At 47.5% G+C, this 26,113-nt stretch overlaps 1 protein-coding gene across 1 annotated transcript in view; it reads left to right on the top strand.

Moving 5' to 3' along the window:
* The window catches only part of LOC146805184 (uncharacterized), a 1,401,767-nt gene that overhangs the window by 820,897 nt on the left and 554,757 nt on the right, over positions 1-26,113 (top strand). Inside the window, exon 10 of the mRNA XM_085622379.1 lies at positions 14,508-14,553. Within this exon, the coding sequence (XP_085478505.1) occupies positions 14,508-14,553 (46 nt within the window). The remainder of the gene's footprint in view (positions 1-14,507; positions 14,554-26,113) is intronic.

Genomic DNA, 26,113 nt, shown 5'->3' with positions numbered 1-26,113 from the left:
ATCGCTGGAAGGAGAAGTTGAAGATGCTCACTCTGATTCAGGTCCTGATGGCCCTGGACCCTGGAGACTGGATGGTAGCGTTGGACTTGCAGGACGCTTATTTTCACATCCCTGGCCTGCCGGCCCACCGGTGTTACCTGCGGTTCATGGTGGGCCAGGAGTATTTTCAGTTTTCTGTGCTCCCCTTCAGCCTTACCAGCGCCCCTCAGGTGTTCACGAAAGTGATGGTGGTGGTCGCAGTTCATCTGCGCAGGTCTGGGGTGTCAGTCTTCCCCTACCTCGACGACTGGCTGTTGAAGGCGCTCTCGCCCCAGGCTGTCGTCTCCCACCTCCAGACTACGGCCGACCTCCTGCATTTACTGGGGTTCTCCATCAATGTGCCGAAGTCGTACCTGAGCCCCTCTCAGAAGCTCCCTTTCATCGGGGCGGTTCTGGACTCGACGTTGTTTCGGGTTTATCCTCCCGAGCAGCGAGTCCGGGATATTCAGGCTATGATTCTGATCTTTCAGCCTTTATCCCGGGTTTCGGTCAGGATGACCCTCCGGCTGCTGGGCCTGATGGCCTCCTGCATCCTGCTGGTGAAGCATGCCAGATGGCATATGCGGGCTCTGCAGTGGGACCTGAAATTCCAGTGAGCCCAGCATCAGGGCGACCTGTCCGGTCATGTCCAGATCTCGGAGGGCGCTGCACAACAGTTGCAGTGGTGGCTCACGGACCGCGATTGGGTCAGTGGCAGATCCCTCTCCCTTCCCCAACCGGAGCACACAGTGGTGACGGATGCTTCCCTCCTGGGATGGGGTGGCCACATGGGAGAGGCGGACATCAGGGCCTCTGGTCTTTGGCGGAGTCCTGGCTCCATATCAACGTCCTGGAGCTGCGGGCGATCCGGCTTGCACGGAAGGCATTCCTTCCCTCTGTCCGAAGAAGGGCAGTGCAGGTGTTCACGGACAACACCACCGCCTTGTGGTATTGCAACAAACAGGGTGGGTGGGGTCCTGGACCCTATGTCAGGAGGCTCTGCGCCTCTGAACATCAATCAATCAATCATAGCATTTGTAAAGCGCGCTACATACCCTTGAGGGTCTCAAGGTGCTGGGGGGGATGCTCCTACTGTTCGAACCAGGTTCTGAAGGTCAGAAGGTCTTCGGTCTGCCGTAGGCGGATGGGGAGGGTGTTCCATGTCTTGGCGGCGAGGTACGAGAAAGATCTGCCACCGGAGGTCACTCTTCGGATGCGGGGGACGGTGGTGAGGGCGCGGTCTGCGGATCGGAGCTGGCGGGGTGGGGCTGTAGATGCTGAGTCAGCTGTTGAGATACGCTGGTCCGGTGTTGTGGAGTGCCTTCTGTGCGTGGGTGAGGAGCTTGAAGATTATCCTCTTGTTGATGGGGAGCCAGTGTAGGTCTTTTAGGTGGGGTGTGATGTGGCTGTGGCGAGGGATGTCGAGGATCAGGCGTGTGGAGGCGTTCTGGATGCATTGGAGCCGTTTCAGGAGTTTGGCTGGGGCTCCTGCATAGAGTGCGTTGCCGTAGTCTAGTCTGCTGCTGACGAGGGCTTGGGTGACCGTCCTTCTGGTTTCGGTGGGGATCCATTTGAAGATCCTGCGAAGCATGCGGAGGGTGTTGAAGCATAAGGATGAGACGGCGTTGACCGGCTTCGACATGGAGAGGGTAAAGTCGAGGATGACCCCTAGGTTGCGTGCGTGGTCGGTGGGTGTAAGGGGTGCTCCTAGTGCGGTCGGCCACCAGGAGTCGTCCCAGGCCGAGGGGGTGGGTCCGAGGATGAGGACCTCCGTCTTTTCTGAGTTCAGCTTCTGTTGGCTGTTTATCATCCAGTCGACGACGGCCTTCATTCCTTTGTGGAGATTGGTTTTGGCGATGTGGGGGTCTTTGGTGAGGGAGAGAATCAGCTGAGTGTCGTCGGCGTATGAGATGATGTTGAGGTTGTGTTATCGTGCGACGTGGGCGAGTGGTGCAATGTAGACGTTGAACAATGTAGGGCTGAGGGATGAGCCTTGGTGTACGCCGCAGATGATCTTGGAAGCTTTGGAGCGGAAGGGGGTGGCTGGAACATGGCTGGAACATCACGGCATTACCTTGGTGGTTCAACACCTGGCAGGTTCTCTGAACGCCAGGGCGGACGAACTCAGCCGCCAGTGCCTGATGGATCACGAATGGCGTCTGCACTCGGACGTGGCGCAAGGTCTCTTTCAACAGTGGGGAGAGCCTTGGTTAGATCTATTCGCCACCGAAGAGAACGTGCAATGTCATCAGTTCTGCGCGTTGGAATTTCCAAGGCGGCACTTGCTCGGAGACGCTTTTCGTCTCGAGTGGAGTTGCGGTCTGTTGTACGCCTTTCCGCCTATACCACTTCTGCCCAGAGTGCTGAAGAAGATCAGGTGAGACCGGGCCCAAGTCATTCTTGTGGCCCCAGACTGGGCTTGAAGAGTATGGTATCCCGAGCTACTCAGTATGAGCATCGATCCGTCTACCTCTTCAGGAGGATCTTCTGTCGCAGCAGCAGGGGACGGTCCTCCACCCGAACCTGTCCAGCCTCCACCTCCATGCTTGGAGATTGAGCGGCGACATTTGACACCTTTCGGTCTTCCTTCCGAAGTCTGTGATGTCATTCTGGCAGCCAGACGTCCCTCCACTAAAACGGTGTACGCCTGCCGATCTAACAGATTTGTGGTGTGGTGCACAGCGAAAGCTGTGAACCCGTCTCGGCTCCGGTTTCTGAGGTTCTTCTGTTTCTTCTGTCTTTGGCCCAGCAGGGCTCTGCTCTGGGCACTATCAAAGGTTATCTTTCTGCCATTTCCTCCTTCCTGAGGCTTTCTGATCAGCCTTCTCTTTTTAAGTCCCCGGTTGATGACCGTTTCCTCAAAGGCATTACACACAAGTTTCCTTAGACATTAGTTAGTGATAGATTCCTTACCACCCACCCCTCCTCCCCGCTCTGCGAACTGATTACTAGGGTTAAGGTCATCCCCTTTTAGGGCCCTAGTTTTATGCACCACAGGTCAGTTTCTTGCATGGCTCTGCGTTTCGGCACGGAAAGTTGTGTACAGAACTGACGTCAGTGCGCATGGGTGGCGCCTAAGTAGCCTCCATGACATCATCTCGGCGCGCATGACGGCAGTGACAGTCGCGGAGCCGTATGGCGCCACCTACTGGCGCGCAGGGGTATTGCTAAGCAGAAAACTTTCTGGATCCAGACTGACGCCTGGGGAATATTTCAATGTAAGGAATCTATCACTAACTAATGTCTCTTACAGATATATCTTTACACAAGTAGTAACTTGTGCTTTAGTGACATGACATGGTTCTTTCAATTGGGGTATACATTTTGTTTCCTTATAAAAAAGGCTATTCTATAAATGAGGGTGATAATGTAGACTGCAGCATGTACATGTCATTCATTAACTATGATCTAATTTATATTTCGTGCCAATGATTTTCACCATTAAGACCGAGGATGTTCGATGAAAGGTGAAATATTAATTGTTGTTCCTGTCTAAAAAGGGCATTTTGGTCCATGTTTGGGTATGCTTCTAGCATAGTCCATCGTACATCTTCTGCAATGTGTCCCTAAGTGAGGAAGTGTGTGCTCATTTTGATTTTAGATTCCTAGCAGTGTATAGTGCTGCAATGTTCGTTTATTCTCAATTTTACAGGGCGCGTAGTCATGAAAAGGTATTGTTTACCACAAGGGCAAGTAATCAAGTAGACACAGTTATTTGTGATGCAATTGGTGTGTGAGATTTTTGTGTCTACACCTGATTAGTCTTTAGAGGTCTCTCCCTAGAGCTTTCTGTGTACGTACAAGTGACACATGATCCACAGGCAAAATGTCCTTTTATTGGGCTAGATCCCAAAGTAATCTCTGATCTGACCCCTTGTGGTCTCTTGTGGGCATATGTGTATTAGCATGTCCTTCAGACTAGCAGTTTGTTTAAATGCAGACCTAGGCGGTGGGAAGGATATTTGCCCAGTTTGTGAGATTGTCCAGTGTTTCTTAATTATTTTACGTATCTTATTTGACTGGAGTGTGAAAGGAGTGACACATGTTAGAGTGTTGTTTTATTGTATCCCATATTGATATAAATTTTCCGTGAGGACCTGGCATGCGCACTCCATGATAAAGCTAATGGGCGTGGGGGAGGTCCACTGCTCCGTACTGAGGATGGTTTCTACTACCTCAAGTGTGGCTGTCTGTGATATATTCGTGTAAAGTGATTCCACATCCAGGCTGACTAGTAGGTCTCACTGGTGTGTGTCAGTGGTGGATTCCATTACATTCAATATATCTCTCATGTCTTGTTTGTATGATGGAGTTTCTTTTACACATAGTTGTAGAAAATAGTCACAGAACGTGGAGAGAGGTTCCAGGAGGGTATTTATCCACGAGATTATGGGTCTGTCTGAAGGTAGGGAGACCCCCTTATGAATCTTTGGAAGGTTGTAAAAGTATGGGATCCTTGGGTCTTTGTTCACTAGGAAGTCAGCTTCATTCTTAGTGATCCATCCCTGTGTTTCAGCAGCAGATACCATGAAGATTATCTGCATTTTTAGCCTCATCGGGTCCTGTGCAATGGGTGTGTAATACTTGCAGTCAGCAAGTTGGCATACACATTCATTCTCATAATCCTTGGTAGACATGATTACTGCTGCACCACCTTTATCTGCTTGTTTTATTGTGATCTGTTTGTCATTAGCCAATTCTCTGACTGCTTTGTGTTAATTTTTTTACATATTTTGGAAAACTCTGTGTGTTGCAGGGATTCCCTATCTCTTTGAGGATAGCTTGTTCAAAGGTTACTAGTTCCTGTGGTATCATGGCAAGGTTTGGTGTAAAAGTAGACGGGTTGTGCAGACCTGCAAAAACGTGTATTAACCCCTTCAGCGCGGCGCGGATTTCCGCGCCACGCTGAAGATTCTGAGCGCGGGCGGGGCCATGACGGAACGGTTCCGTCATAAGCACAGCCCAACCGACGTGCATGACGGAACCGTTCCGTCATGCGCGTCGAAGGGGTTAATGCTGGTTTGTCATGAAAGAATGCTTTGAGACATATTTTGCAAAAATAATTTTTGTAATTCGCAATTCCTATAGAATTGATCAATTTTGGCGGTGGGAACAAAGACTAATCTAATTTGTAAGACTTTCACTTCAGTTTCTGTGAGATCTCTTGGTGAACGATTTACAACTAGTCTTTCTTCCCTGAGTGACTCCGTGGTACCATCTGGGGTAGTGGAAGTTCCTGCAACTGTACCCATTTCTGCTGCCTTCTTCTTCTACTTCCTCTCCCTCTGCCCAAACCTCATTTAAAAAAAGGCAGCTGTATGGAGTTTGGAATGGTGGTGCAGTCCCTGGGGAAACATTGGGTACTGCCACACTGGTGGACCCTGAAAGGGCATCATCCCATAGCCATATTGTTGGTGTGGTCACTGTTCCAGCTGTCCGAGCCGGAGTTAATGCTAAAGGAGCTCTTCCTCCTCTGGGAGGGTATGCTCTTATATGATGGGATATATCCTGTATTTTCAACATAATCAGCTTTCAGATAAGGGTACATTTGCTCTTTGTCAAATATTTTAACGTCTTTTTTTAATTTTATTATTTTTTGTTTGCTCAAATATTTCCTGTTCTTTGTGTTTTCACTGTTGATCTCTGCTAATTTACTTTTGTAGGAGGTCAGTTGGATACAAATTTTTAAAGCTCCTTCTGTGATGTTTATTCTAATGATCAAACAGTCCCCGGTACATTTCCAGGCTATCTGGGACCATTCTTTAAAAAAAAATAACATCCTCAAGAAAAATATGTGGTACTTTAGCCACCACCTATCAATTGGGGCAGAAGCTGGCCCTAAAATACTCAGTCATTATAGCACTGTGTAGTGTGATCTTGACTAATTGTCTTTTCACCGATGTGAGACTGTTTGAATCTTCTGATTGGCAATTAGACAGGAGCAAACCATTGGCTTCTAGAAACGAAGGTGTCCTTTGTATATAATTGACTATATCGTCCCCAAAGCTAAGACCTATGCTTTCATCCATAATGGTTGTTTTGTCAATCAAATTAGAGTGCCTGCGTAATTTGAGCAGTGTAAGGTCATGGAAGGTATGTCCACTGATCACACACCCAACAAAGTGCTACTCAAAGTTACTTCTTTTAGGAAAAGCCAGGACCAATAGCCAACCCACCCGAAGGCAGTCAACTCCCCTGCAGGCTGCCAACCCCATGCTCGGTGTTTTGTTTTGCCTTCATGCCCGAGGACCCCATCCCCCGGTACCAAAACATATATAATAAAAGAAGATACATAAAGCCCCCCCCCACCCCAAGACTTAATAGACCCCAGTTAGCCATCCCTGGGGCTGAATTCCATAAAAAAAGGGCAGTGGTGCGTAGCCCTCCCCCCCCCTAAGCCTCATTAGGCCCTCGCATAACCCATTCCTGGGTTCAAATTATAATATAAAGAGGAGGGGGTCGGGCAGCAACCCTAAGCTTATAATAGCCCCGGTGTCCCCATTTCCTCGGGCCTACATTAATTAAAAGTGGATGCCCCAGTCCCCACCTGGGGCACCCACGAACCCCCATATTGCGATCCACAGAAGTAGCCCCAGCCAGGTCCCCTCATTGTTGGGGAACTAGCATGGCTACCGTCTGGAGAGACCAGACGTTTTCTGCTTGCTTGCTTCCTCGGGCGGGAGCATTATGTATTATGTGGGCAGGAGTTCAGGCAGGGAAACAGAACTAAGTCTGCTCCCAGCCGCTGGGAGCATGTTTAAATTTCCCGGCGGCTGGGAACAGACTTGCATGTTTGGTTCTGTTTGGAAGAAGGTTTAAAAAACACAATTAAAACTGATTTAAAAATGTTTTTGCCAGGTGGTACCACACATATGTTTCCCTGCTCTTACTGATGCGGACAGGGAAACTTCTGGATCCTGGTGTGGGCACCCCGGAACACAGTCAGTGAGCTGGCCCCGGGGATAGTGTCCTGGGACTCCTAAAGGCTCAGGGAGGGAGGCCTTTAAATTACTGTGACCACCCCAGTGAGTGAGGCAGGGCGGCTCCTTCCCTATTATTTACATCTTGGTCCCTGGGAGGGGTTACCAAGGGCCAATGTCGACTCTCGTCTCTGGGGGGGGGGGGGTGAGTGTACCCCTCCCTTCTTTTGTTTAATGGGGCCCTGAGGGATGGGGTCCCCAAAAGTGGTCTGCACTTGCTTTCAATTACCATCTTTCCTGTCTTTTACATCACCTTTAGATGGAAAACATGTGGGCGTGTTGCCCCTCACGAGTAATGCTAACATGAACTCTTCTGAGGATGCAATGGTCGGGTTATAGTTGTATTTCTGGTAGGACGGGTGTCCTCTTCTCCCAGTCCGATGGTGGACTCACCACATATGGCCACTTCCTAGCCCAATCATTTATCCATAGGAATGACTGGTATAGAGGCCCTCAAACAAGTGAAGTTATTCTGTGGCCAGTAATGAATATAAACTGAGCCAGACTCTGAACGCGGCAGGCTTTGCAATTGATCAAACCCATTGGGCATAGACAGCTTTTGTGACCTGATCTGTAGATGGCCCCCTCTTAAAAAGGCTTGCGGTTGAAAGATGAGTTCACTGGTAGGGTGAGGTGGGGGCAGGTGATAAACAGTTTGATGGCTGCAGTATTATCATTGTCCTATGCAGCACGTTTATGGTTGGTTAGTTTTGACAAAACCTTTGTTGTGCATCCTCGTTTTCTATAATAGTCCAATGTTTAACTTGGTTTATTTTCAACTCACTGCCTCATCTCTACACGACCCTCATCGCTCCAAAATGGGTCTGCCTCGTGTCTCATAAACCTCTTATTTCCTCCCACCCACGCTTTTAGTCAGAAATCCAGTATTTAATATTAACAGCTTTATAATGTTTTCAAAGCCCCTGCATTTCTTCAGAGGACCAGTATCTCATCATAATCAGCATCTATTGACATCCCCACATCTCACCACAGCCTCTGTACCTCTCTCTACACTCCAGCATATCCCCAGAGCAGCATCTATCACATTTTTACAGCTTAATACCTGTTTACAACTTCTCATCTCTCTGCCATCACATTTATTTATAGCCATGGCATCAGTCCAAAATAACAGCTCCTGCATCTTTGTGGGAAAATGGGTTTGGACATTTATTTTAACACTGACAAATCTGTATAGAGGGGCTATTTACAGGAAGTGAGATGGACAATCCCCCTTCTCAAGAAAGCCCCTAATCCCCCAGCCAGCTTCCTCTGGTCACACAACACATATTCTCTGTGTGTAACTGGTTGTAAGTGAACATTAGTGAGCGCTTGATCACCTGAAAACTGGCAGGCTCCTGGGCATGTAGTGCTGGATCTTCCAAATTGAGGACTCATGGCAAGGGTTGGGACAGATGAAGGGGGTTTCTGTGTTCGGTTTCTGGGTTCACCAACTTCAAATTCAAACTGACTCCTTTCATAACCGTTTATATTTGTTGCTGCCACCATAGATTCACCCTGGCTTCATCGATATGCTAATATGCCCCACAGAGCTTGATAGTTAATTAGCTGATGTTGTATCCATCACTTTTGCTGGGTATTTGCCTCAAATAGTCATTTTTCTTCAAATGAAAATGTATCCCTGACTTCTGTTGTTACTGTACGAGTTCTGGGTGTCTCTTACTCTAGAAATGGAGGTTCTGGCACAAGATAGTCGTATTTCAGCTATTCCACCATGAAGGTAGCATCAAACATGTGACCATAAAGGCCCAGATTTACAAATATGTCACAAAAGGCAGCCAAGCACCCGAAGTTACTGAGCTGCACTTTATGAGAGGGAGAGAGCAGAAAAGTGCCAAATCTACTATGCATTATAGCTCTATCCTCCTCACTCAGGCTGCAGAGTGACACACACACATTTTTGCACCATAGAGCAATGTCGTCTGACTGAGTCTAGCATAGGTTTTGTACTGGAGGTGTACAATTCCAGTGCAAAAAACTATGCCTAGACAAACTTTAAAGCGTTTCCCATTCCAGATGTGTGCTGTACAATGCAAAGTAGGAAAAATTAGGAGAAATGCAAGATATCTCCTTTTTAATGCTTGCTTCATGTTATATTTTGGTGCAAGCCTTGTCATCTAATGCTAGTAGACAGGGATTTGCATCAAAAACCATGAATGTTTACATGGGAACCCCCATGTACATCCGGTGGAATGCCCACTTGATGTAACTTGCTTTGCATTACTTTCAATCAACTTTCCAGGTCAAAACACACTTTGCACTGGAACGTAAATACAAAATAAACATTTTAGGCAGGTTTGTTCACTTTTATGATGCAAACCTAGCACAACATGTTTGTAAATCTGAGTTGAATTGTCTTACTTCTGAGTCTTTTGAACACATTTTCTTTAAGTGAGGAGCCCTTAGAGTATGTTGTTTTTAAGTAGGACTGTTTGTCTCAGATCCTACTACTGCCTTGGTTGATCAGATGTGTTCTGTAATTTGATAATGCCACTTCAGTCGTAGTTCATTGAAAAGAAGTATGCCCTGGTGCAGAATTAAAGAATACAGCCTTTATAATCCTGAAAGAGCAGCTGCAGATTTGGTCTGTAGCCTGCCATAGGCTGAGTTTATCATTTTATTTCCCTGACATACTAATCCCCACCCTTATCAAAAGAAAACTGAGAGCCAGGCAGCTTCTAAAATGATGGTAGCCTGGGCAGGGCAGGCTGCCGCCCCTGACCTCCGGGCCCCGGTGCAATGCACCAGCTTCACCATTGATAGCTACACCCCTACTCTAACATGGAAGCCTGGCACTAGCCTGAAGTATCTTGTTACCTTTTCTCAGGTCCCCAGTAATCAAATTCCTTATAGGTATTTTTTATCGTATTTAATCTATTTCAGTTTATGACCTATATACACAATGAAACTGTTAAGTTATCATTATTACCACATTGGAGTCCTAAACCTGTAAAACGGCTATGAGATTATGCAGAAATATGCATCTATTGGCATTTATCCATCCACACTGATGCATTCACCTGATCATCCATGTTTACACTCATGTTCAAATATTAATTTCTCATCCACACACACACTCATGGACTTGCATGTCCCAATATTGCTGTCAAAATATTGACCTACAGATATATCACTTCCACTATATTGTCTACCAAAATAGTGTCATGGTAATTTTAGATTTACTCTCATTAACTCCAACCAGACTCTATTATAGAAATCGTGATAATGGTAACAATATATCTGTAGTCAATAGTTTGGCCCCAATATTTTGCTGCTACACCATTCGTGCATTACCCACAAACTATTTTGTGCCTGGGTGCCCATACGCAAGCGGTCTCTGATTGTATTTGTGTCTCCAAATTTGTTGTCTGTATTTATACCTGTCTGTTGCTTGTATGTAAGTGTATGCACGTGTAGGAAATTGTCCCTTTTTGACATGGTCAACACCATTTTTTCACCTGGAATTTGATGCAATTTTGACTGAAGTGCACCTGGTTCCTGCTAACCAGGTCGCCAGCGCTCTTTCCCTACAACAGAATAACTGTGCAATTATTCCCCAATTTTGGCCAGATCTTTAGCACCCCTGTAATTCCCTAGTAAACGGTACCCCTGGTGCCTAGGCCATGGGTAGTAAAGAGAGTCCCTAAGGGTTGCAGCATGTATTGTGCCAACCAAATGGTGTCACCACCACCAAACCCATGCAGACTGCCATTGCAGGCTGCGTGAAATGGTTCAGACAATTGTAAAAACACAACATGGCACACACCCTGTGTGTCAAGCCCACAAACACTGCATTCAATATATGTAAGTCACCCCTACAGCTGGCCTTATAGCCCTAAGGAAGGGTGCATTATATTATATGTGAGGACTTATTTGCATGAGCAGATATGACCATGTGCTGTCTAGTTCGATTAGTAGATAGTACAAGTGAACAGGGAAGCCATCGTAAGTATATAGACTGGGCACTGGTCATTATGAGTTCCCCAGTTACATGATGGCTTCACTGAAACCGATGGTGTTTGGTATCAATACCTTGTCTTAATACAGCCGTTAAAACATGCACCCAGAGAGCACTTTAGAGATGTCCCCTGAAAACTTAAAAGACTCTCGGTCTGCTGTCTGACTGGTATCGTCCAGCCTGCCAACACAGACATGTTTCTGTCCCCCTGCAGGTAACTCCCTGTGCTTTCTAACACCAGAATCAATGCCTGCTCCGGAGGAAGGTGTTCATACCTCCTCTAGCAGGATGGCTAGTGAATCTGCACACCAAGGCCAGGAAATTCAAAGCCCCTGCCTCCTTTGATATGCTACCCTGGCTTCCCCCAGTCCTGGTAGATGCCGAGCCCCTGCCCTCAGGCCCATTTGGCACCAGGACAGGTGGGAAATTAGCTATGCTAGGAGGCATGGTGCATTATCAGACCAGTCACACACCTAAGGTGGGATCCCTGATGTGCCCCACAAGAGAAGGATTCGACCATCTTGATTTTGGTGGATCTAGGAACTAGTGTTATGACCACTCCCCCAGGAAATGGTCATATAGGGGGCGTAGCGAACCCAAGGGTCAGCAGCCTATTGGCTACTACCCTTCACACCTCTTAACACCCCTAAATTCAGTATTTAGTTGGCCCTCTGACACCAAGATTTTTCTAACTGAAGAAAGAAGAGGAGAAAGAAGAAGAGAAAGAAGAGCGAAAGAAGCGAGAACTGCGTACTGCTGGTGGACTTTGGTTCCAAACCCTGCCTGTCTACCCCCTCCTGTCCCGACTATTGCAACAACCCGACTTGTCCTGCAGCTGAGCCTCCTCAAAAAAGAATCTAATGCCCTCCAGGACTTCACAAAGCCATCCGCATTTCCCTTGAAGTGGAGGAGTCACTTCCCTGCAGCTCGCAGGCATCAACCGCAATATCCGGTACAGTGCTCTGCTGTTCACCAAGTCTACCTATGCAGCAACCCCCCAGAATGAGGTCACCATGCTCCAAGAGGTCAGATATGTATCCCCACCAAATGAGAAGAAGCCAGGAGCAAGCGGAGCTGTCCTACACCAATACCTGCGGTGCCGGAACCCTTGCAGCAACCAAAGTTTTTTGGAGTCCAATCCGTACTCCAACACTGCAAAGACCGAGCAGGCAATGAGAGACAGCAGCACCACACAGACCAACACAGAGAGTGACCCACCTGTCTTTTGTTGTCCTCCTTCACAGGTTTAACCAAGAACTGTGGGTGCCTTTAATGCATGGGCACCAGATGACCAAAACCCTCTGCACCCGGCTCCAGGCCCAGGTCCACGACACCCGATGGTGCTCCCCTGCTCCTATGACCCCTACAAACTGAGCCCCCCATGGGGAGCTCCCAGACCTGTCCCCAAGCCCCCATCTGCAGCCTGTTTGTAGGTGGCCATCCTCTTTTCCTACGGTGTAGCGAGCAAGGCTGCTAACCTGTCCAGCACCTCTGCACCCGGACATTCCAGGCAGGTGAACCATTGGTAGTACATTGGAGCATGACCCTCTAGCACCTTAAGCCTTAAAGGGGACCCCTGAGAATCGTTTTCAAATACCTGCATGCAGTATATGCCTTTGTCTCCTTAGGAAAGCTATACCGCATATAAATGCATCTGTGCTACAATTTTACTTACCTGTAAATAATGCTGTTACTAAAAGTACTTACTAAATTACAAAGTTCTTGGTGATAGAATATATGTAAAAATACCTGTTATTTTTCAAAATGTATCTCGAGTTTCTTCCTGAGTATGTATCTCGTTTATTGAACTGTATGTTGAACAAATGCATTAACCCTACCCTCTGATGAGCCTAAACTGCTCACCCACACAACCACAAAAGAGAGCATTTAGGATTATTAATTTAAGCAAATAAGGGTTGTCTGGACTTTCTACATATTATGCTTTGTATTGGTATACTACATAAAAAGGCAGCTTCCTACAGTGAGTGTATATATAGGTACTTGTATGTTTTAGATTTGTTTGCATGAGTTCATTTGAGCATGTTAGATTGTGTGGGTTTATCTACACAACTTGGTATTTTGTTATGCATCACAGCATGGGTTATATGTGTGCTTGTGCCAGTGGGTGCACGGATGTTCATGCGTTTTGTGTTTTAATGTGCATGCACTATTCAAGAGCCCAACCTTTTCCCTTTGTCAGTGCTTGTGATTGTTAGAATGGAATTCTATGCAGAGAACGTGATTTGAAATAGCCTCTTCAACAAGGGCAACACATAACCACAGTGCTTCACCCACAATTCACTGCTCAATCGGAAATAAAAGGAAATTCATATGCTTCGGTGGCCATTCCAGACCCAGGAGGGGAATTGGAGTTGGGTGACTATGATGTGTGTAAGCTTGCCCTGCCATGTTGGTAGTTTGCTGCAATGCAGCTGGTGCTGGTCCCTTGGTCATTGGTAATCTACACTTCAAATACGGTGAGCTTTCAGAATGAATATGGGAAGACTGCCTGTGATGTGGAGGGTGATGAAAAATACAAAGTTGAAAAGAACAATTGATGGACGGAATGCTGAACAATGTCAAACACTCACCCCCATTACAGAGATCTAGGCCTAAATCGATTGTATTTTTGCCTATCTGATGAGGGGTGATACCCCGAAACTGGTCCCAGGATGCTTGTTTCTGATCCAGGGACTACCTGGCATGACAATTCGGGCTGGATTGTTCTCATGAGGAGCAGGGTCAAGGCTGATTTGTATAAGCTGGGTGCAAACTGGGGTGCATGGTGAGCAAAAGAACGATGGTTTAAACCCAGATATCTTGACTGGGGGTGAGTGGTTGGAAAGTTTCAGAACTCGGTTCATAATTTTGTTGTTTTTGCTAACTAAAAAAGGAGACAAGACAATTGGACTGAAAATAGAATAACCCTTAAAAGCAGATTGGTCTAACTCTTTGTGTTGGGAACTTGAAGATAATACAAGATGAACACGTCCTGCCTGTTAACCATAAACATAGGAGCTTGAAGATTAATATGCATTAAATGACTAGAATGTTGCCATGCAAGTGGGAAGAGGAACCGCCATGATCACTTTTGGAGATGTATTTACACATTTTCACGGCAGAAATGAGCAGGCTAGAAGCCAGAGAGATTGTTGGATTTAAATATTGACAACTGTACCACTTCGTTTATTTGCACAGGCAGGGTGAATCATTACTCCGTTTTGATTCTAATACCAGTTAGCTATTTACTAAAATGTTTGATTCATTTGCTCTGGTCAGCAACTGAAATCAAAGGGCTTGGCTCAATTGAATGACTGAGAGGAAGAGCAAGTTAGACCAATGCTACATTTGAAGTTGAACTGTAAATCCATAAGACAGTGTACAACCTCAGCCTTTGACATGATCAAGAATTCCTATTAAACATCGGAAAGCAATTTATGTAAATTACGTACCCCACATATGTTTAGCAAAACAATCTAGGGGGAAGCGTATGCAAACTCTAAAAAATAATCTCTTCATATCTTTATTTGCAGACAGAATGAGCACTTGCAGGATGCTGTAATTGCCATGGATAAATGGGTAAGATTTAAAAAATCGATATTTCACTCTGCTATTTGTGTGTGAATCTATAAGAGATGCTAACTAGCTTCACTGAACATGTTGTGACGTTATACTCATGGTGAAGATAGCACATTAAATTGAGAATTTTCGAACTTGTTATGACAAAGCAACTCTAACTTTATTCGTCAACCTCTGTTTAGAGATTTAAAAAAAATGATTTTAATGTAACCCTATGTTTTTGTACATTATTTCTCCTCTCAGACTGAGAAGTTGTGCAGTTCAGTCTGACTGGATCAAACAGGAATCGCAAGGAAGCGCCCTTTTCATATTTTTAAACTGATTTGGACTAATCTCTACTTTTCTTTTACATTTAACAAGGAGATTTAATAATATACTTTTACTAGATAATATTTTTACTCGTAGTTTAGCAGATTTGGTGAAGAAATTTTTCTGTTTTAACAATACAACAAATATATCACTACATTTTCTTTGGGATTCATTCAATGCAGCACCTCATGATAATATTATTTCAAATGTATCTCAGAAAGAAGAATGAATGACCAAGAATCTTTTAAGGTTTTGAATAATATTCAATAATTAGAACACTTATATTTCACTGCCAATTTGCCCACCTGTCTCGCTTACTTAACCAAAGCTAAATTCCAATGTAACAAACTCCCCATAGAAAATTCTGCCTCCTTCTTATTGAGGTCTAGCACTAAATATTATGGACGGCAAAATAGACACAATTCTAGGTACTACTAACAGCCCTCTGTTTAAGGATGAAGGCATTTTGTAGGAATTTTGAAACTATTATCAACATTTATATACCCCTGAATCATCTCCCTCTTCCTCATCCAGTCACCATTATTTAGCTTCTATCCATAAACAACATAATGTCAATCTTGACTTTTCCCCTTTGGAAGATGTTTCGTCTAAGTAAATTCTTTACACTATGAATTCGATGAAATCAGGGAAGACTCCTGGCCCGGGTTGGTTTACAATTGAATTCTGTTGTTCATTTTCTCATCTTTTAGTGTCTAGGCTATTTCACTTATTTACATTTTTTGTTACAAAAAAACAGAAGGAATATTCCAGGAAACATTAATTTGTCTAATTCCCAAGGAAGGAAAGGACCCCAAATTCTGTAAAAGTATAGACCCATATCTTTAGTAAACTTAGATTATAAAATCCTTTCAAAATGTATTGCTCTTCAATCTGACTCTTTACTACCACAATTGGTGGGAAGGGAACATTCAGGGTTAGTTAAACTCTCAAGCTCCATACAACAGACTCTTTCACTGCTGCGACTTCTTTACTTTTATGGCAACAGTCTTTCGTTGGTTTGCTGGTGCAGGTGGTTGTGTTTTGCTGATGCTACGGCACCGTTGTCCCAGCGCAAACAGTGCCTGTGTATGGGCGCATCAGTCTTTAGTAGGGCCTTGATGCCACTGATAACTAATAGCACTTTTAATGTGTTAAACAAAAATCTAATGTTATAAACAATCCTTAGATGCTATTTCTCTTGATGCAGAGAAAGATTTCAACATAATGGTTTGGACTTTCATCTTTCAAATGATTCAGTGGTTTGGCTTTAGATCTAAATTTTAGAATTTACTTTCTCTTCTTTATTCTTCTCCAAAGGTATCTATTTTTGTTAATGGTGTACAATCCTCATACTTTTCCTTAAATAGAGGTCTCAGTCATGGCTGCCCTTTATCTTCTTTACTTTTCATTCTTAGTTTGGAGGCATTTGTGCTCAGATTCCAAAAGAATCCTACTATTCAAGGATTTCAATATATGGATAAACAGATAAAGATGGCTTACTTATATCCAGTCCAGTGACTTCTTTGCCTGCATTTTTATTTGAAGTAGAGCAACTTGCTGTGTGATCAGGTTACAAACTTAAAATCCTCCCTCTTAAAAATGTAGCTTAAAACAGGATTTTAATTGTAATAATTTTGCATGGTCCCCACAAAAAATTAAATACTTAGAATTGTGGTATAGGAACAATATTAAAGAAACAGTTTAGTTGAATTTTAATTCAGTAATAATTAAAATAGTCACTGAATTCTAATTAGAATCCACTATATTTATCTGGGTGGGGTAGATTGGATTCAATTATGATAATGCTTGTCCCTCTTGTTTTACATACTCTCTACAAGATTGCTGTACAAATCCCTTCTTCTCATTTTAAGACACTTTATGTAATCCTATCCACATTCTTATGGCATAATAAACAATCTTGATTATGCATCTCCAAATTACAGCATCGTAAGGAACTAGGTGGCGTTAATTTCCACAATATCCTTTCCTTGATTATGCATCTCCAAATTACAGCATCGTAAGGAACTAGGTGGCGTTAATTTCCACAATATCCTTTCCTATCATTCGTTTTTCATTTTTTTTTTTAAATCCACAATTTTTACTCTAATAGATGATTGTATTAGTCTTCCTATTTTGACTAATATCAAACTGGTTAGACTAGCTCTCTTCTCGTTTAAAGAATTTATTTCCTTTACACAGAAACCCATCTCCTTATCCACTCTTATTTTTAAAAGCCCATCTCCTTATCCACTCTTATTTTTAATCATTACGTCCAATTCTTTTTCATCATCTTACTCAATGAGATGTATTTCCAGAATCTTCCATATGGTATAATAAATTGATTGAGAATAATGACAGAGTAATTGTGTTTCACTACCAAGAGAATGAGACTGACGTATTCCAAAAGTCAAACCTGGGGCAGGAGGAGGTAAGCTAACCCCACATGGCCTGTGCCACAAGACACGGTAGGCAGTAAGTAGAAAACACAAACAGGAGAACTAAGGGAAGGGGTTATGAAAAGGAAATTGGAAAAGAGGGTAGCATAGAGAAAACTTAAACAAGGAGTTTGAGATCAAGGTGGGCATATTCACTATCTTAAAAATTTAACAGTAAACAGGCAGGAAACCAAAATCATCCATATACAAGCCTCCCTGCCTCAGCGAAGCAGAACAAGCACACAGAGTATTGTGAGGCAGAATATGCAGCACAAAAGGGACAACGAGAAATGGCAGCCAGACCCAACTACCTACGAGCAATGGGCGACTTATGAACATCTGGAGTGTGTCTGAGGGGAGAGAAGGCAATTGTTACTCTCCCATCAGCCACGCGCAGGGGGTTGTGGGGATTGGTGAAATTGAGTTGTCTGTATCCCTGACTCTGCTCATAGCCCCCTTTTGCATTCATCCATCTTAAGTCCTCAGATCCTGTTTGAGATCTTAGGATCTTCTAACTGCTATTCTGTGGAACTTCATGTCACTCAGACAGTCCTCTGTGTCCTCTGGCCAGTTGCTTAACTGTGAAATGTCCATTAATTCACTTTCCGTTGACTCCAGGAGCTTTTCCAGATCATATGATGATAAAGTTCTTTATTTTTCCCATATGCAGTGATCAACTTAGCTGCCGGTTCTAGGAGACTGTAGATTATGCTCCATTTCTGCAGTGTCGGATGTAGGGCTAGAAATGTCTTGTGCTTAACTTTTGTTTTTTGAGAGAAGTCTGCAGGTATATACATCATGTGGCCTTTGTAGAAGATCGAGCCTCTGTTTTCCTCTGTGGTCATAATTATCTGTCAGGCATGCCAGGATCGGTCTTTGTGCATCTGCCTGAACGCAGTCTATGACTATGGGCCCTCTGAGATTCCAGGGGTGGGGAGAAAAAGAAGCCATCAGCTCCAGCAGAAAGAAGAGTAAGAAGGACAACATCTTACTATTACACCAACTCTGCAACCCCAAGTATCAAAATATTGTCGCGTCTATTACTGTCCTTCAAGTCCACAGTCTTTCTATTTACATTCCATGTCAAGGCACCAGTCAAAAATTCTGGAGCATTTAGCCCATTTGATCCTCAAATTTGAAAAGGCATATCTCAAAAATCCGGCATCAACTGAAAGAATGCAACACCCATGAGTATAGACATTATTTCTGTTACTCTGGTCGCAATGCACACTTGTGTGGACCCCATGGATGTCTCGGCGGAAGAAAATTTGTTCAAAAGTGTACCAAACCCCGTTGTCCACTTGGATGAGTTATTAAAGCTCAGTTTTAATTTTCTTGAAAGAGCCTCAGTGAAAAGGAGATGATGAGGTAGCTTCAGGATAGACATGTCAGTAATCCAAACAATAGTCTTGACACCAAGCACTTCAATTCGGATGCGTGTCACCACAGTCAAGAAGTCAGACCTCTCTCGGAGGAGGAGCCTAGCGCGCAACCAAGATGGCCGCATAGGTGCGAGGCTCCCGAGGACCTCCGCAACCTCCTACGTTTATCCTGCCTTCATCCTGAATCGGTTGAGGGGACTGTGTCGGTGAGCCTGAGCCGAGGTGGTACCCGTTTTCCGTTTTTGAATCGGACCCCGGGTGCCGGGGTGAGCACCGACCGAAGTTTGCGGCCTACTTCCCTTCTGACCCCGGATTCGAGTTTGGGGGTAACCCAGTGGCGAAGTGAACAACAACGGCGGGCTGGGCCTGGCGAGGCGCGTACCCCGCACTTTCACTTTCGCTTTTGACTCCCCTTGCCCTCATCGCAAGTGGGATTACGGCGCTTCTTTGTGTTGGGGTGGCCTCGCTGGGAGACCCTGCCTGCCTGCCTGCGGTGGCCCGCTCTGCCGTCCTGGGGTGACCCCCGGGGCTCTCGGCCTTGATTGCTTGCTCTCCACTGCGTAGCTGGTGAGGGCGCGAGCCACACGACGATGGCCACGAAGCAGGATGGGGATCGGTTGAAGGCCAAGTCTACCCGGCGTGGCACCGCGCATCAGGCCAACATTATGGACCGCTACACCCTCCCGAAGGGGTCTCCCGGCGGATCGCACAAGTCCTCCGAGTGCCCCTCGGATGCCCCGGATTTGCCTGCGGATCTGACTTTGCAGGATGTTATGGGCGCCATTGCTGCGATGAAGACCTCAGTGGGCCAGCAATTCGACACCTTGGCACATAAACTCGACGCGGTCCTCATCGATGTCAACCTTGTTAGAGCCGATCTCTCTAAGACAAATGACCGGGTCGACTCTTTGGCCCACACCGCGTCGGGCCTCACGACTGAGGTAGCGGCCCTTCAGACGGAGGTGCATCGGCTCCGTCAGGCAAGTGCGCTCCTGGATCGGCGCCTGGAGGACTCCGAGAGCAGGGCCCGGAGGAATAATATCCGCATTATTGGAGTGCCCGAGGGACGGGAGGAGTCGGCGGCGGATCTCTTTGTGGAGGACCTGATCTCTACCCATCTCCAGCCTAAGGGGCTGAGTAAATTCTTTGCAGTGGAGAGGGCCCATAGAGTTCCCGGAGGCAGGCCGAAGGTCGGAGCCCCTCCGCGGCCTCTTATTGCCCGTATTTTTAACTTTCGGGACAGGGATGCGATTCTGCAAGCTTCCAGACTGCAAGGGCCGATTAAGCTGGAAAACATGGAGGTGAACTTTTATCCTGACTTCACGCAGGCGGTCCAGAAGCAGAGACTGAGTTTCCTGGGTGTCAAGCGGCGGCTTCGGGACATGAACCTAAAATATGCCATGCTCTTCCCGGCCAGGCTGCGGGTGGAGGCGGATGGTCGCACTCACTTTTTTGACCGTCCTGACATGGCCGGGGACTGGTTGGACACTTTGACTGGGGGACATGGTCGGGATGGAGGGGGGGCGACGGGAGGTGAGCGCTCACCGGACCGGGTCTGAGGTACTGACACCGTGGCTCACCCCGGATGATGCCACTTTTGGCCATGCTTAGGGTCTTTTGCCTATTGTGCCTTGTTTCCCCTCCATGGGAGGTTGTGCTGGGTCTCGAGGGGGTTCTCCCTCCTCCTCTAGGGGGTCTTAGTAGTTTCATTTACATAGGGGCGACAGGCACACTGCAAGTTGGGGGGGCTGTTTGGGCTCATGCAGGGGTGCAGGGAGGGGGGAGTTTTGTTGGGGCTGTTGGGTTGGGGTTGGGTATTGTTTATTTGTACCACAAGGCAGATGTATTGTTGTGCTACTTCTACAGTGCTCCCTGGGGGGAGATGGCTCGATTTCGGCTATGATGGGGGGTAGGGGACTGAGTCTTTTGTCCTGGAATGTTAATGGACTGGGGGACAGGATAAAACGGGGTGTGGTCCTGCAGTTTTTAAAACGTATTTCTCCCGATATAGTATTTCTGCAGGAAACACACCTCATTGGAAACTCCTTTCGTGCTATGAATAGACGGGGCTATCGCCTTATAGCCCACTCGGGCTTCACCTCTGGTTCGAGGGGCGTGGGAATTATGGTTAAAACTTCGCTCCCGTTGGAAATGGATGAGGTGTTCCACGATGATAGGGGACGATACACGGCTCTGGTGGGTAGATTGGAGGGTAGAGTGATTGTTTTAGTTTCTGTTTATGTCCCGCCAGGGTTGCAAACAACTACTTTCGCTGATCTGGGACGCCTCCTCCTTGGCCTTCCGGAGGGGATTCTAGTGGTTGGGGGAGATTTTAACGCTGTAGTTTCCGGTACTGAGGATCGTCACCCTCCTAGGGATCTCCCCCGTGCCCAAGCGTGGTTGTCCGGCCTCTTGGATACGTTGGGGCTGGTGGATTGTTGGCGGCTGAAACACCCTACGCAGATACAGTACACCTTTCATTCCGGGGCTCATGGCAGTCTTTCAAGGCTTGATTATGTTCTGATGCCAGCGGCACAGGCGGGGAGGGTTGGGGAGGTACAACATTTGGCGCGGGGTATTTCGGACCACTCCCCGCTCCTGCTGCACTTCGACATTGTCCCGAGGGGGGAGGGGAGGGTGGTCCCGGTCAATCCCTGGTACCTGCGTGACCCCACAATTCGCGCAGATTTGGTTAAATCTCTTGAGCGGTATTTTGAAGATAATGTGGGGTCTGTATCGTCTGCGGTCTCTCTGTGGGAGGCGTTTAAGACGGTAATCCGGGGGGAGGCCCTGTCCCTTCTTTCCCATTCCCGGAGGCGCGGGCGGGAGGAGGTGACCCGTATTGAAACTGAGATAACTGAGTTGGAGGGTGATCTGGAATGTGGGGTGACGGATGACAAATTACATGCTCTCCGACTCAAGCAGGCGGACTATAAGGCCCTCGTCACGGAGGCGGCCAGGGGCCTCAGTAGAGAGCAGCATGGGAGACTGTATGATGTGGGTGATAAGGCTGGTAAATTGATTGCGTGGCTGGATAAAAAGGAGAGAGCGAGTCGAGTTGTCCCGTCGATTGAGAAATTGGATGGTGTGTGTGTCACTGATCCGGGTGAAATTGTTGATTGCTTCGCAGAATATTTCCGTGGGGTGTATTCCCCGGTATCTTCCCGCTCGGAAGAGGATTCCCATGCTCTGCTCAGGGACATTGCGCTGCCTTCCCTTTCGGAAGAGGATAAAGTGTCGTTGGACGCCGCCCCTACATCTGAGGAGATTGCCCTCGCCATACGTTCGGTCGCTTCCGGCAAGGCCATGGGTCCTAATGGCCTTCCCATCGAATTGTACAAGCTGCGACCGGATACGCTGGCGCCACATCTCCGTGCTATGTTCCTCGCAGCCCGTTCGGCGGGTTCCCTCCCGCTGGTCCAGCGTCAGGCCACTATCGTGGTTATTCATAAGGAGGGGAGGCCGCGGGATCGGGTCACGTCTTACAGGCCCATTTCTCTGTTGAATGCGGAGCCCAAAATTCTTGCCAAGGTGCTGGCTAATCGGCTGGTTAGCGTGGTGTGCGATCTGATTCACCAGGACCAGTCCGGCTTTATCCCTCATCGCAACACCGCGCTTAATCTGCGGCGTCTGCATGGGGTGCTCGCGCGGGTCCCGTTCATACGAGAGCCGGCCATTTTGGCGTCCTTGGACGCCACTATGGCGTTCGACACGCTTGAGTGGCCATATATTTGGGCGATGCTGGCGAAGTTTGGTTTTGGCCCGGGATTCATTGGTTGGGTGAAACTATTATACTCCGGATCTCTGGCGCAGGTGGTGGTGAACGGTAGAGTGTCGGCTCCGTTTGAGCTGGGCAGGGGTACGCGGCAGGGCTGCCCGCTGTCGCCGCTCCTCTTCGCGCTTGCCTTGGAGCCCCTGGCGGAGTGGCTGCGGTGGGATCCTTCCATTCGTGGTCTCCGTTGGACCCCTGAGTATGAGGATCGCGTATCCCTTTACGCAGATGATATCCTTTTATACCTTGCTTCCCCGCGTAAATCGCTGATTGTATTAGTGGATGTTTTGCATTCTTTTGGCCGCAATTCTGGCCTAGTCATCAACTGGGCTAAATCCTGTGTGTATGTCCTCTCCGGGGAGACTCCTATCCTACCGCGGGGCTGCCCTATCCAGGTCGCTCCGCAGGGATTTAAGTACCTGGGTATCTTTATTACCCTGGACGCTGAGGCCCGATATAAACAAAATTTGCTCCCCCCCCTCCAGCGCCTGAAGGAGGACGTGGCGCGTTGGAGGCGCTTGCCGCTCTCATCGCTTGGCCGTGCGGCATTGTTTAAGATGATGTCGCTGCCACGTTTCCTATATGCTTTACAGAACACGATGGACGTTGTCCCGGCGCGCTACTTTCGCGAGGTGGAGAGTCTGCAGCGCCACCTATTCTGGGATGGGAGGCCGCGTATCGCCCTTGCGAAGCTGACACTCCCGTGGTATGACGGGGGGGTCGCCATCCCAGACATCAAACGGTACTACTGGGCCTCCCAGCTGGCCGCGATAAACCACGGCCTGTACGGGCCCGCTCTAAACCCGGCCTTTGAGATGGATAAACTATTGCTGCCGGGTGGTGACTATAATCGGGCGCTTTATTCTCGATCGCTCGACGCGCGTCTGACGGGCCCTACGCGGGTCATGGTACGGGTGTGGCACGCGGCAAACTTGGCGATGGGGTGGAAGGACCGATTGACCCGGGCGACGCCACTGTATGCCTCTGAGCGGCTGGGCTCCCTGTGGACCTCGAAGGGCTTTGAGAAGTGGGACATGATAGGCATCAGCAGGGTGGGCGATCTCTGGACGAGGGGGGGATTCAAAACGTTCGATGTGCTGCAGACGGAATTCCAGTTGCAGGACAGGGAGTACTTTCGATATCTACAGGTCCGTCACGCGCTGGTCTCCGTATTCCCGGATGTTGCCTCCATCCCGGAGTACTCCCCTCTGGAAGATAGAGTGCTAGATGGGCATGTGCCGGATGGCACGATTTCCTTGATTTACAAAAAGCTCATCAACGATCGCTCGGGACTGTTGACTAGCCTTCGTGAGGCGTGGGTCGCCGATGGATTGGAGCTGGACGACGAGGACTGGGTGTCTGCGGTGGCCTCCCCGAAAGAGGTGGCCATACCGGCCCGCCTTCGCTTCGTCCAGCTCAAAATACTCCATAGGGTCTATGTTACGGGGCCGGGTCTGATGCGTATGGGATATTCCGTGGATGGGTTGTGTAAGCGTGGGTGTGGTTCATTAGGGACCTTCGTCCATATTTTGTGGGAATGTCCGGAGGTGGCGCGATTCTGGCGTGGTGTGCATGCGGTGTTGCAGGCGGTCACACATGTGCCGCTGCTTCCTGAGGCGAGGAGGTGTCTGCTAAATGTGTGGGAGCCGACTGATTACTCAGTGCCGCAGACATGGTGGGTGACTCTGGGCTATATGGTGGCCAAGCGTGACATAGCGCAATTGTGGGGCTCCCAGAGGTCGCCAACGATCTCGGCATGGAAGGACAACATGGATTGGTGTATGTTTCGGGAAAAAGTGGTGTATGTCGCGAGAGGTAAGCCTGGGAAATGGGTGAAAGTGTGGGGCCCCTGGAACTCCTACCGTGGCGGAATTTGTACCCCGCCGCTGACGCCTGATCTGGCACTGGCCCCGTCTCCCTAGTCTCCTTGTCTCCTTGGTTCTGGGTACTGAGTCCACTTTGTCTCCGCTCCGGCCTGTCCCCCCCCGCTTTTCCTGTGGATCGGTTGGGTCCTCCCCAGGGGAGCTCACACTGCTGCTTCGACTTCTTGCTGCCTTGTGGATTTGTTTGTTATTTCTTACATAAAAATGGAACCGCCATCTGGGGGGTCCGGACGGTGTGGCCGCCAACGTTTTTTCTTTCCAACTCCTGTGATCTCTCTCACGCTGCAACGTGTGTTTCCCACTTGTATTCTATGCTCTTATTGTTTGCTAGCGGCCGGCCTGAAGGTTGTAGGCCCATTTTTGTATCTCTTTTGACTTCTGTAATAAAGGTTTCAAAAAAAAAAAAAAGAAGTCAGACCTCAGAACACCAGGGACAACCACCAGATAAGCAATACAGTGGAGGCACAATGGTGGCAAAAGCAGAAGTTGTGGGACGAGGTACTCAAAGTCTGCAGCAACTAAGAGGGCAGCAGTGATCACAGTCCAAGAGTGTCAATAGGGCTCAGCAAGACTGATTCAAAAGACATTAAAGGTCAGAACCTTAAGTACAGGAACATACAAAAGCAGTGTGTTGTATAGGGAGAGTGCAGGGGCACCTTGTTCTTTTGCACAAGTGACATGAGATCCACTTTGAAAATGTCTGTTGTGGATCTTGCAAAGGGTTGTTGAACTTCCCAACCCAATATAGCCTCCGGAGTCCAGGTCCTTTGTGAGATCACTACCTCAACACTGTTACCCCAGTGTGCACCATAGCTGAAGTCGATTTGTGGCTCACTCTAACCCATCACACTACCCATATGGCAGTCACCCCGAATGTTCTTCAGTAGCTCTGTTTGGCAAAACGTTAAAGCACTTAATTCCTGCAACAGCAACCCGTCAGCGCTCTTCATTCCTCATCATTGTAGGAAGCCAGGTAAGTGGATACCACAGGTACATCAGCTTTGTTGAGCCCTTCACAGGCTTGGGTCCTGCCTGCAGGGCTAGAAGGCGAAGCAAATGGAGCAATGTCTGGTCTGGAGACAGTTGGACAATGTGCTCCAGTTATGTTATTTCAAAAACCCACCTCTAGCCGAGTTTGGGTGCAGAGCAGAACGCACGGGTTCTCCTAGAAGAAATCGGAAACAAGTTTGCTAATGTGTGACTGGCCACAACCAGTGAGATGGTCAAAGATTACAAGACGGCAGCTATCATTGCAGGAATTAGGACCTGTCTACCCAAGACTTCAATAATGAAAAAAGAAGCACACAGTGGAGAAAACCACACAAATGAAACTAGTGACAACAGTGCTGGAGAAATGCAAGCAGGCCATTGATGAAAGTGCATGTGGCTCTAAGGGCCAGTGGTCATAATGGCCCAGGTGCAGGTATAGCCAAGAATTGAGAAGGTATTACTTGAAGCTGGACTTCATGTAACATCTCATGAGGCCAGTAGTGATGAAGGAGAAACGAGCAAGTAGAGTTGTCCTACAACCTCTGTAGAATGATAGCGTACCTCTGTAGAGTAGGTAGCTGGTACAGGCTGCAAGACTATCAAGGGCCACACAAAGAGAGACCTCAGTTTTTAGTTCAGGCAGATGAGATGTTGCACTGCATTTGTAGTGGTCGAAGAGAGATTCCTCCAGAATTTATCTGTGGACAGGATGTACAGCATGATTGCCTGTTAACAATTGCAGCATCAGAAGTTGTGGCTAGCAGGTGCCAGATGCTTATAAGCATACAA

This window comes from Triturus cristatus, chromosome 8 (genome assembly GCF_964204655.1).
Source record: "Triturus cristatus chromosome 8, aTriCri1.1, whole genome shotgun sequence".
In the NCBI taxonomy this organism is placed as follows: Eukaryota; Metazoa; Chordata; class Amphibia; order Caudata; family Salamandridae; genus Triturus; species Triturus cristatus.
This window is presented reverse-complemented; position numbering and strand designations above follow the sequence as displayed.